The 11,878-nt window shown below is 58.1% G+C and overlaps 2 protein-coding genes and 1 long non-coding RNA gene across 4 annotated transcripts; 1 reads left to right on the top strand and 2 right to left on the bottom strand.

Moving 5' to 3' along the window:
- Positions 1 to 206: 206 nt before the first annotated feature.
- On the bottom strand, positions 207 to 6,356 carry SNX15 (sorting nexin 15). Of its 2 annotated transcripts, XM_072639076.1 has the most exons (8): positions 5,753 to 6,356; positions 4,682 to 4,717; positions 4,385 to 4,505; positions 3,828 to 3,943; positions 3,550 to 3,706; positions 2,425 to 2,568; positions 1,505 to 1,762; positions 207 to 835 (listed from the first exon to the last, which is right to left on the bottom strand). In XM_072639076.1, exons 1-8 carry the CDS (start codon positions 6,020 to 6,022, stop codon positions 738 to 740), a joined length of 1,200 nt encoding a protein of 399 aa, XP_072495177.1. In that variant the 5' UTR covers positions 6,023 to 6,356; the 3' UTR covers positions 207 to 737. The 2 variants fall into 2 exon arrangements, with proteins under 2 accessions (XP_072495177.1, XP_072495178.1); XM_072639077.1 differs by lacking the exon at positions 4,682 to 4,717.
- Positions 6,357 to 6,602: 246 nt separating this feature from the next.
- Positions 6,603 to 9,126, bottom strand: ARL2 (ARF like GTPase 2). Its single transcript, XM_072639112.1, has 5 exons — positions 9,031 to 9,126; positions 8,244 to 8,354; positions 8,000 to 8,162; positions 7,214 to 7,294; positions 6,603 to 7,133 (listed from the first exon to the last, which is right to left on the bottom strand). The coding sequence occupies exons 1-5, from the start codon at positions 9,093 to 9,095 to the stop codon at positions 6,999 to 7,001; spliced, it is 555 nt and encodes a 184-aa protein (XP_072495213.1). The 5' UTR covers positions 9,096 to 9,126; the 3' UTR covers positions 6,603 to 6,998.
- Positions 9,127 to 9,570: 444 nt separating this feature from the next.
- Positions 9,571 to 10,560, top strand: LOC140524538 (uncharacterized). Its single transcript, XR_011973751.1, has 2 exons — positions 9,571 to 9,744; positions 10,311 to 10,560. It is a non-coding gene; the product is annotated as an uncharacterized lncRNA (long non-coding RNA).
- The last annotated feature ends 1,318 nt before the right edge of the window (positions 10,561 to 11,878 follow it).

Raw genomic sequence — 11,878 nt, 5'->3', positions numbered from 1 at the left:
CCCCAGACATACATTGCAATGGAGCCCTCGCCCAGTTCCATAATGCACCGCGTGGCGCCCCCTGATGACGCATTAAGCCTGTAAACTAGCAATGAATCTCCAGTTCTCTCCCTTAATACCTCAGGCGCCAGGCCTAGGTCCGGTTTTCCCAGAATGCCTCGCGTTGTGGTCCAGGCTGCTCGCACAAGGGTTTCCACACGTTTCCATGCATTCAGCAAGTGTTTATTAAGTGCCAGCGACGCGCTTGGCACGGGGACAGAGAGACAGAAGCCCTGCCCTCCAGGGGCTTACACTAACCCGGAAGAACCACGTGTAAACAGATTAGCCATTCATTCATTCACCTCCTGGAGAGGCAGGCAGAAGGGAAGGTATTCCTGGCAAGGGGAACGGCCCGAGCAAAGGCGTGAAGGTGGGAGATGCCAGTGTGGTGAGGGAGGGCTGGGTCGGCAGGGCAGGGCCAGGCAGTGCAGCCGTCTGAAGGGCACTTGGGGAATGTCTAATTGGCAGTTGTGTGGGACCCCAGCTTGGCAGGGGCAGGGCTGGTCATCTACCCCTAGATTGTGGTCACTGAATACCATGGACGCTGGAGGAGAAAAGACCCCTCCCCTGAGACCCCAAGAACTGTCCTCATGACACCATGTGGGGGTGGGGGCAGTGCAAGTATGCTGACCCCCATCTGACAGCTGGGGAAACCGAGGCCAGGTCTCTAAGGTCTTTGGATGGGCCAGCCTGCAGGCTCATGGCTGCAAGTGGAGATGCAGGATCTCCTCTGCCCGCCGTAGGTACTCCGCCACCTTCCTCTTCACCCCTTCTTGGCGGGCACAGTTGGGGTCACCTGTGGGGAGGAGTCTGGGCCTCAGGCTCCTGGTCTGGCTGGCCTCAGGGGTCCCCACCCCCAATACCTGGGCATGGCTAATGTAGACAGAAGGAGCCCTTTTCAGAGGCCCAGAGAAGAGAAGGGACTTATCCACCATCACTCAGGAAGACAGGAGCAGGGCTCTGACTCCAAAGCCAGGTCCCTTCCTTCGCTCTGGGGGACTCTCTCAGCTCCCCTGAGATCAGGCCCCTCCTCACGTCTCTGAGCTGGGCTTGGAGTCAGGAAGACCCAAGTTCAAATCTAGCCTTTGACATCTGGTAGCTGTGGACCCTGAGACCACTTCTGCCTCAGTTTCCTCATCTATAAGAAGGGGATAATGGGGCACTTGGCCTGGTGTCTGGTACACAGTCGGCACTCTATAAATGCTAGTGATTCTTACGCCCTTCCAACTAGAGTCTGGGTTGCCTCATTTCTGCCGCGGTGTCTTCATATCCCAGTCCCTGGGGGCCGTATCCGTCTCCCTCCTTGCTAGAACACAGGCCCTTTGGGGCCACTGGCTGAGTGCCTGCCCCCTGACCTGAGCACATCCCACTGGGACTCTGACCGCCAGGACTGAGTGCCAGCCTGTGAAGGAGTCTCAGGGTATTCCCAGCAGCCCCTCCCAGACCCCGGGGAGCCCCAGCTCACCCGGCAACCCCTGGAGGAGGACATCCACTCCATCCCGGTAGCCCTGCAGGGCCGCAGCATAGGCCCCTGCTCGCTCGTCCTTCAGAGCCTGGCTGATGAGTTCTGTGGCTCGGCTTAGGTAGGCTGGGTGTGGACCCTCCTCCTCCTCTTCCCCGTCACCCCCTCCAGGCTCCCAGGGGGTCTGGCCCCGGGTCTGGGGCTCTGCCCCCAAGGCTGCCAGGTCAGCTACATGGGTGGGGCTGGGCCCAGGGCAGGCACCTGTTGGGGCCCAGAGAAGAGAGGCTCAGGACCACATCCCCACAGGCAGGTCCTACTGTGGGGGTGGGGAGAGCTCCAGATGAGGCTGAGCCCAGCTCCACCACCCACAAGCTGGGGGATAGGCAGCCACCTGCCTCAGGCCTACTTGGTGTATCCCACCTGGAAGCCTGTTTCCTTTTCTATACAAAGGAGATGGAAATCCTTCCCCCCTGCCGCCCTGGGCAGCTGCCTGCTCCAAGCTCACTCCCCCAGGACCCTCGGCCACCTCTGCACTCACAGGCAAAGAGGCTTCAGCTAGGCTACCCACCGACAGGGTCAGAAACTGGACTCCAAGCCAGGTCTCCTGATGCCAAACCCTGTGGTCTGTTCTTAAATCTCTCTAGGGGCTTTAAGTTTATGGTAAAATGTTTTCACACCCTGGGTGGAAAGCTACAAGACTGGGCAGAGTGCCCACAGAAAGCCCTGGGCTTTCTCCCATCTCCCATACCAGCCATTCTTGGGGTGGGGAGGGCCCTCGCAGCCCTCCAAGCTCCTCTAGAATCTGAACAAGGATTCCCCTCTTCAACATGCTTGTGAGGGGTCACCCAGCTTTCACTTGAATACTCTGGGGGGAATGGGAAAGTCATTACCTTTCAGGGTAGTGTTCCCCCCAACTACACTACCTTCTTTGGAGAACGGGTCAAAGAGTGCCAGCTCAGCCTCAGTGAGCGGCCCTCTGGCCACGGGACCTGTCTCTTCCTCGGGAGCTCCACAGTCAAACAGAAGATCAAACGCCTCCTGGGCAGGGCTGGAGGGAGACTGGTCCCCTGCATGAAGAAGCCACCAGTGGTCTGCACCTGTCTGGGAGCTCAGCCCTGGGCAGCTTCCCCAGGACCTGCCTCTTGGGGTGGGGGGGAGGACCACAGCAACCAGTCATTGAGTATTTATTGGTGCCTGCTGTGTGCCAGAAACAAGCCCTGCCCTTAGAGAGCCGGGAGGGATCTCAGGTTTGGACCACCAAACCTCATATTACTGGGGAAACTGAGGTCCAGCTCCCTTATCACACAGCTAAGTTAGCATCTGAGGCAGGATTTGAAGTCAGGTCCTCCTGAGTCCAAGCCCAGCACTCTAGTCACTGTGCCACACACCCCCTAAAGAAAAATCTAAAGGTCACTGTGGAAGAGGCTAAGAAAGGAGACTAGGGGGCAGTGCATGAGGAAAGGCCGGAGATGTGTGGCACATGTGAGCCCTCATCTGAATGGCTACATCTGAATGGAACCATGGACTCTGGGAAGCAGTGCTGAACAGGGACAGCATACCAGGGACAGGGCAAAGGCCTGGACATGGGAGACAGGAAGGGGCAATGTGACCAGAGCAGAGCTTGGGAGACATGGCGTACCTCAGCTAGATGGGAAAAACCTTTCAATGCCAGTCAGGGGACACAGCAGGCACTTCGTTAATGCTTATCGTTTGCTATCTTATCCTGGGGGTCTCAGAGCTATGAGGGCACCAGGCTTGTTATGGGAGAGTCACTTTGACCCAGAAGGCCCCAGGCATGGTCCAGATGGAAAGGGAGGAGGCTGAACAAGCAGGCAGCCACAAGACTTTGAGGCCTTTGGTCCAGTCTAACCTTCTCATCTTACAAATCTAGAAACCAAGGCCCTGAGCAGTCAGGTGACTGGCCCACTCCAGGCTATCCCCCAGTGGGGTGCACTTATCAGAAATGGGGGTATTGGGGAAGGGCAGCCCTTGCTACGTGTCTGCTGAGCACCTGCAGACCTGAGTTCAGCTTTTCCCTGCCTCAGTACCTGGCCTTTCATTCTCGTCCTCAGGCTCTTCCCGGCCCAGCCGCTCCGCTGGCAGAGGCTGGGGGAGGTGGGCATCTTCCGAGGGCGATGTGGGCACCAGGGGTGGCGGGAGGATGTGCAGGTCACTGGGCTCTAAGGGCCGGGTCACGTCCCCACCCTACAAAGGACTGAGTTTGGATCCAGGAGCAGTGCTCAGAGATCCCTGAATCCACCCAAGGGGAAGACCAAGGCAGGAGTGATGGGCACCAGATGGCTCCCAGGGAGGGGGAGGCACGTACACGGAAGAATTCCTTGAGCTGTGGGCTGTTGTTGAGGGCAGGAATGTTGACAGTGAAGCGCAGCATGGCCTCCGCCGCCTTCCGCCGCTCCTCAATCACTGAGGCTTCGAATCGGCCTGTGGTCAAGGACACGCCAGAGCCGTTAGGCCTCCTTCCCCTCCCCCTGGCAGTGGCTAGGCTGGGGGGCCTACACCGGCACACCATCAGGCCCCCACCAAACAAACCACCCACCAACGCTCTTCTGTTCTGGATCAAAACTTGTGTTTCTCCGTTGACTATGACACAGCCCCATCCCATGATTAGTGTGGAGGCTAGGCCAAAGCTGCCCTGGGGGAGGTGGGCAGAGTCCACTTCTGGCTGGGGGTCACAACCCAGCATGGGGTGGCCAACGCAGTCTGGGCCAGTGCTCCCCACTGCCCACCCCCAGGCCCTGTGGTCCAGGACAGTTTTGGACAAAGCAGCCACTGAGGCTGGATGTCTGAGGGCTGGACAGCTGCTGGGGCCAGACAACTGTGGAGGCTGGACGACTGAGGGCTGGCCCGGCCTCGGACACTCACCAAAGACCTGTGCCCGGGGAAAGGTTGGGAATTCCTCCAGGCGGCGGAAGAGGTTTCGGTGGGTGTAGGCCAGGTCCCCATGCAGGCGGCGGAAGTCGCTGTAGCGTTTCCAGATGACCACCTGGGCCCGAGCGGGACGCAAAGCCACCGTCTGGCTCCCTCCTTTTGCACTCAGGGAAACTGAGGCCCAGAGGGGACTGGACTGGATCCGGGCAGTTGGCCGTTCCACCCCCCGCCCCACCCTGGGCTGCCTGCAGGAGACAAGGGTACCCGCCCCCCACCCACCCCAACAGTCACCTCCTTGACATCCTCTTGGTTCGTCTTGGAGATGAACTGAGGAAGAAGAAAGCCAGGGCCAGTGAGGGGCTAACCCGCTTGGCCCCCCAGCCCTGCCCCAGGCTCAGCCCCCCAAGACCCCCCCACATCAGAGGACAAGGCCACCCTTGCCTCCACAATAACTGGGGAGAAGAGGCCATTTGGTGGGGGAGGGGAGTGGATCCTAGATGGAGGAAGACCTGAATTCTAATCCAGTCTGAGGTGCCAACTGGGTGACCCTGGGCAGATCATCTGACCTCCACTGCAAATGGGGATGACAGCATTCCTCCCCCCCAAATGGGAAAACGTGTAGGTCGCGGAGGGCCCCCAGACTCAGATCCTCTTGGGCAAGGGAGCAGCAGCCTCCCAGGGAGGGGGTGGGGCTCGGCGATCGCCCCCAGGGCACTGAGCGGGACAGGTGCGTGGGGCCCCGGGGGCCCTAGCACAGGAGGTTTTGGGGAGAAAACCCCCCAGCCGACGCCATTAATGACTTAGTGAGCGGAGGAGAAGCCGGCCAGGAAGCGGCGCTGCTCAAGTCCTACTAAGCGCCGGGGACGCTAAGCGGGGCTCGGACCTCCGGGGGTGCTTTCACCGCCTGCGACCTCGGCTGCCTCAGCCACCCTGGGAGGGGGTGCCCGCCTCACAGAGGAGGAAGCTGAGGCTTCCCCAACGCGCCCCGCCCTCCCCAGCCGCCCCCGGTGTGTTCCGGGCCGCAACGGGGGTCATTTCGCGAAGGGAGGCAGCAGCTCCCAGCTCTTTATTAACCTGTTTGCGCAAGGTGGAGGTAACCCCAGCCAAACAACTCTGCAGCTAGGCCCCGCCCATGCTGGCCCCGCCCATGCTGGCCCCGCCCCTTGCGTCTCCGTTAAAGGAACCCAGATTAGTCTTCCCTCCCTCCCCCGTAAATTAGTATAGTCCTAAATTCGCTCAGGGGCTCCACCCCTGCCTGACTCTCGAGGATGGAACGGTCCGGCCCCGCCTACTTAAAGGGGCTTCTTCTTCTTCTTCTTCTTCTTCTCCTCCTCCTCTTAAAGGGGCTTTGCGGTCACTCACCTGCGCCGTCACTTTGTACTCCGTGTAGCCCTTGGGATGGGTCCGCGTGTCCGACACTGTGTACAGCCGCCGGTAGTCGTCCTTAGCCTTGAGGGACATCCTCGAGGAGCCGGAGTCCGCAGGACTCCGGCGCCTCGGCCTGGCCACGGGCCTCCTCTTCCACGCTGTCCCCTCCCCTCCCCTCCCGTCCAGCCTCCGACGGGCACCGCCTCTTCTGCGCCTGCGCAAGGCTCTCCTTGGCCTCTCTTCCTGACTCCTATGCCCCTCCATGGTGCACGCAGGGACGGTCCTAAAACTCTTTGTTCTTTGGAAAGGCGTAGAATGAGCTACTCCGTAGGAAAGGCCGCCCCCTGGCGCCTGGGGAAGGCCATCGGTGCCCTGGACTCCAGGCAACAGGCATTCATTAAGCACCTACTGCATATCAGGCCCTGAGATAGACTTCAGGGAAAACCCAGCCCACTCCCACGTGGGGAAACTGAGGCCCCGGACGGCGGAAGACGTCAGGCTGGCACTGATGAGTCCCCTGGTGGGGCCGCTGAGGCCCTCACCCCCCTCCAAGCCCACTCCCCCAACACTTCAAGGGCCACTGAGAACCAGATCACTTTAGGCCACTGGTTTACTGCGAGCTGGGCCAAGGCCAGGGGCCTGGAGGGTGGCGGGGCAGGCCCAGCTTCTTCCAGGTCCTCATCCACACCAGACAGTTCTAGAGCTGCCTTCTGGACTTGGCCTTTCCTGCCCTCCCTCAACTGCTGGCAGAGTGGGCCACCCTTCTCTTTGGGAGCATGGGGAGGGAGTGTGGAAGCTCCCTTGACAGCAGAGGAGCCTGGGAGGAAGAAGAGCAGCCAGGAGCGAGGGGCACAGAGGACTTTATTCCCACAGCTGATCGGAGGAAGGGGCCCTCCCGGAGTCTCCCCCAATCCACAGACAGAGAGCTGCAGGAGGGACAGAAATAGGGAATGGGGGCCACTCCTCCCCAGGGAGGAAGGCTCTCCAACAGAGCAGCAGGGTCTCTCCTGTTAAATAGCACAAGCAGCATCTGGTTATGACAGGGAGGAGGCATTAGTTGGGGTCCCTTGGGCTTCCGTTCCTCCCCCCCCCAGTCCTGGCTCCCTGGGGGGCCCTGGATCAGAGAGAAGCAGGACAGAGGGATGGTTTGTGGGAGCTGGAGATGTGTGGAGGGGCTGCCCTTCAGCTGGGTCGAGGGGTCAGTCCAGGAACCGGTGACCCAGGGCAAGGAGGGGAGGGGTCATTCTGAAGTGAAGATTCGGCTGGAGATGTCATCCAGGAGCCAGTCAACCCCCAAAAGCAGGTTTTCCCCCGTCACTGCACTGCAGCCCTGGATGCACCAGTGGTGACTGCGGATGGCATTTAACTCCAGGATCTGAAGGAGGGAGAGTGACTCTCAGACAGCAGCCCTCCCAACCCTCCATCCCATCCAGCCACCTGGAGGCCTCAACTCACCTCTCGAATGTCATTAGATGAGAGAGCCCCAGGGAGGTCCTGCTTGTTGGCAAAGATCAGGAGAGTGGCTCCAGCCAGGCGCTAAGAGGGAAAGAAAGGTGGTGGTAGGGCCAGGAAGGAACCTGGGAGCTCTGAGCTAGCCAGCCTATGAGCCACTGTGAGCACCACTCCCAGGGCAGCATTAGGGAAAGGGACGTGAATGGGGTTGTGGGCGCTTGTCAGTGAGATACGATGACAAGAAAAGTCCACAGGAAACAGCTGCCTGGTCTTTGAGCAAAGAGCTGGACTGGGCATCTCGCCCAGTCTTGGGCTGCCTGGCATCCCAGTCCCCACCTACTTCTCCAGCTTTGTCATGTGACTCCCTGCACCCCCCCCCCCCCAATTCATTCTCTTCCATTTCTGGCCATCTGCCCTCCTCACTCCATAACCTCATCTTACAACGCTTACTTCCTGTTCTGCCTCTGCACTTGTCTTACCCTCCACTAGACCAGTCCTCTCTGAGGACTTTCTCATATCTTTGCTAATCTCTGCTGCCTAGCGCAGTATCTGGTAAACAGCAGGAAACGAATGTATGCTGATTCAAGTTAATGTGGACCTGTGATCTTTTTTTCAACCAAGCAAGCATTTATTAAGCCCCTACAATGAGCTAGGCATTCTGTCATGTGGTGGAGATCCAAAGACAGGAGCTCCTTCTTCCCTGTGCCTCAGTGTCCCTTTCTGGTAAGTGAGAAGGCAGGGCCTTCCTCCTCAGACTCCTCCCACTTGACAGCCCCCAGGCTGGCGCACCTCTTCCACGAGGAGGCTCTCCAGCTCCCGGCGGCAGTCCTCCATGCGCTGCTGGTCAGCACTGTCCACCACCCAGATGAGGCCGTCTGTGCTCTCAAAGTAGTTGCGCCAGTAGGAGCGGAGGGACTTCTGGCCTCCCACGTCCCAGATGTTCAGCTTGAACCTGAGGAGGAAGGGAGAGAGGGTGGATGGGCGCGGCCGGCCCGCGCTGTGCGCCCAGCTCCTGGGGAGGGGCGTCCCTCACCCTCGGTGCTCCAGGGTCTTGATGTTGAAGCCCAGGGTGGGCGAGATGGTGTCGATGTCCTCCCCGTTGAACTTCTTTAGGATGGTGGTCTTGCCTGCGTTGTCCAGACCGCTGGGGCGGCAGTTAAGGAGCCTCGGAGGCAGGACCTCCCAAGGGAGGGAAGTGACTTGCCCAAGGTCACCTCGATCCTTCCACAAACTAGGTGCGCACCTACTGTGTGCCTGGCACTAGGGGCACCAAGATGAACAGTAAGAAACCCGCTCGGGCCCTGCCCTCGAAGAACTAGCCTAGCACAAAGTGAAGCTCCCTATGAGAGGGAAGGCAACATGCATTCATGAGGCTCCTACTGTGTGCCTGGGACACACAAGGAGGCAACGAGCTGGACTTGTGCTCCGGGGACTCCCGAGATCCAGTCTGCTAGGGTCTAGCCCAAATCCCGGACCCTCCATCTCCCGCCTCCCCGCCAGTGCACGCGAGCTCCCTTCCATGCCCCCGGGGTAGTTGGCCCATTCCACTTTTCTAGCCGCACCCCCCTCTGCGTGGGGGCAGTCCCTACAGCCTGCACTCCCCCGTTTTTGTCCCGGATGGTACGGACCAACTCCCAACCCACCGCCTCCTAGGGCTATTGGTCGATCCCGGCTTACGTAACCCGCGCAGGGTAGTTGGTACGATCCTGCCCAGAGCGGCGCGTCCTCCCTCCCCCCACCCCGGGGGAGCGCGTGGTAGCGCCCGCCCGCGCCTTTCCCTGGCCCCCGGCCACCCAAGGGTTCGGGGAGCTCGAGGATACAGCATGAGGAGCCGCAACTCCCGCTCCTTCTGCTTCATCTTCTTCAGGATGGTCAGGAGCCCCATGGTCCCAGCCTCCCCTCCCCGCCGCTGCGCCTTCCTAGTCCGGGACCCCGCTCCCCCCTCTCATTGGCTAGAGCGCGCCTCACCGGAACCCGATTGGCTCGGCCCTTGTTTGAGCCCGCCCCTTCTCGCCGGAGCCGGCGGCAGGAGAAGGCACCGCCCTGCTGGGCGGGGGCGGGGCTACGGGGGCGGCTGGGCCCAAACTGGCCCGCCCCCGCCGCTTAACCCCTGGTGTGCCGGCCCGGGACGGGAGGGCGCCGCGAAGAGGTGCATCCCGATTCACATCGCACCCCTCTACTTGTGGAAGGGGGCTGGACACAGAGCTGGGTTCAAGGGCAGGCCCTCCCCTGAGCGGGGTCAGCCTAGTCCTCGAGGTCCGGCGGATGGGCTTCCCTCCCACCTCTACCCCTGGATCTTGGGAGAAGGAAATGAACAAAGACTTCACTTCCCATGAGGCGCCGGGAGAGTCTTTGGACTCCATTTCCCAGAAGGCCGTGTCGGGTCAAGCCCTCCTTATTTAGTGCCCGCGGTTTGCGGAGAACTAAAGCAGCGGGCATACCTAAGGCCCGGCAGGTGCCTGCCCTGGAGGCGCTTACCATCTGATGCGGAGACCACGTGCCCGCTGGTGCCTACAAAGCAGGCTGGAGGCAGGGTAGATGGGGAGGCGCTCACGGAGGGAGGCGCTGGGGAGGGTCCCCTGTAGAAAGTGGGGTTTCAGCTGGGGCTAGCAGGAAGTCGGGGGGCAGGGGTCGGCCGGGGAGGCTGCCCAGAGCCAGGAGAGGCCGGGGTCCCTGACTGCGGAGGGAGGAAGGTGTAGAGACAGAGGGGGGTAGCCCTCTGCACCCCGGGCCCCCCACTACCAGTGCTGGGCGGGACAGCCCCGCCCCCCGCGCAGCTGCCCCTGCATCCATTTGAAGACTCTCCTGCAGGGTTCCCCCAGCCCCCCTGCTTTGGGTCTGGTCTAGAGCCTGGGAGGGTTTTGGGCAGTAAAGGCCAGAGCTTGATAACCCTTTGTTATAACCTTTAGATTGTTATAGTTTGGATTAAGAAGAGCCTGGACCTAGTGGTCCTTTGTTTAACCTAGAGGACACCTTTTGGGGACCCCCTTACCAAACCCTGCTGGCATCTTAGCGATAAGGAAAAACCCAGATCTCTTGGGCTGTAACTTGGGCTCTGCCAGCTCCAAAGGCCTGTCCAGGTCAGGGTGTCTGTCCGCAGGGCGGTGGGACTTTCTCCTCCTCTGATGTCGGAGGCACGCTGCAGAAAGAACATGCCCACGGCTCGGGAGCTGCTCTGTCCATCCCCTTATCAGATGGACGACGTGTGCATCCAAGAGAGCGCCTTCCTCGTGGCAAAATGTACTTAAGACAGGCAGTTTCTGTGCTGGGTCAGTTCTGGTCCTGGCTCCATAGCGCCATGACCCTCATCTTTAAGAGAGGATGAATTAAATAATAACGCGTGCTTACTAGCCCGATGTCTTTTATTTAACGCAGTTTTCAGGTTAACAATGGTCAGTATACTCGATGTGCGTTGGCAGGAAGGAGGAGCAACGGAGGGTGATTCAAGGGCTTGATTTCCTTATTTACACTGATTTTTTAAAAGTCATCAAAGAGACTATTTTTGTGGCTGTTTTATTGTCTGACTAAAGAGTGTCAGGCTTGTGGGGGCTCAGATCCTGATTTGCATCATGCAGAGGAGCTCCAGTTTTCTCTCAGTGAAGGAAATTCTGATTTTTATAATAATCAATAGGATATGTGTAACGATTGTACTAATAAATTAGATTTTGCAGAATTGCCTTTTCCAGACTTACAGCGCAGCTTGAACTGATCAGTCAGACCTTGACAAGGTCCACAATCACTGGCCTCCTGCCTTCGAACCTGAAGTGCATCTTATCAAAACCTGTAGAAACTGTTCCTGTCACAGAACTCTGGTCCTGTGACCCACTAAGTAATGACCCACAAGGACCTGAGCAGTATTGCTTCCACAGGACTCCAGAATTGTTGTATTGTCTTTTGTTTGTGGGTTTGTCATGGGAAACCACTCCGACCCTGGGAACGGTTGTTTGTAATCCACCTTCCCTGTCCTTCCCTTCCCATTTGTGACTTATGTATATAATCTCTGTCCTCTCTTCAGTAAGGCAAAATTCTGATCAGAGGAATTCCCAATTTGCAAAGCTGCTCCTCATGATGAAACTAATTAAACTGATTGCTGGCACTTTGTCTCTGGCCCGCTAGACAGAAAAACTTGAATTAACCATGACCTCACATGGATGGTAGTCTCTGCATACAGACCGAACCCACTGGAACCTTCTTTTTCTTTTCTAATAGTTTGGTTTTTTCCCCCAGTTGTGTATGAAAAGAGTTTTTAACGTTCTTTTTTAAAATTGTGAGTTCTAAATTCTCTCCTTCCCATCTCACTTCCCCAAGAATTGTAAGTAATTTGATAAAGGTTATATGTGTGCAGTCATGTAAAACATTTTCATGTTTGGCATGTAAAAAAAAAAAGGCTAAACAGACACACAGACGCCGAAAAAAATACCGTGGTTCAATCTGCATTTAGATTGCATCAGTTCTTTCTCTGAAGGTAGATGGCATTTTTCATCACCAGTTTTGCTGAGAATAGCTCAGTCATTCACTGCTGTTGCGTATGACATTGTCCCAGTTCTGCTTACTTCACTTTGCATCAGTTAATTCAAGTTTCTCTCAAGGTTTCTCTCAAGCCATCCCCCTCATCATCTCTTATAGCATATTAGCATTCCATCACAATCATATACTGTAACTTCTTCA

The sequence above is a fragment of the Notamacropus eugenii genome, chromosome 2 (genome assembly GCF_028372415.1).
Source record: "Notamacropus eugenii isolate mMacEug1 chromosome 2, mMacEug1.pri_v2, whole genome shotgun sequence".
NCBI lineage: Eukaryota > Metazoa > Chordata > Mammalia > Diprotodontia > Macropodidae > Notamacropus > Notamacropus eugenii.
Note: the sequence above shows the minus strand (reverse complement) of the source record. Positions and strands in the feature narration are given on the sequence as shown.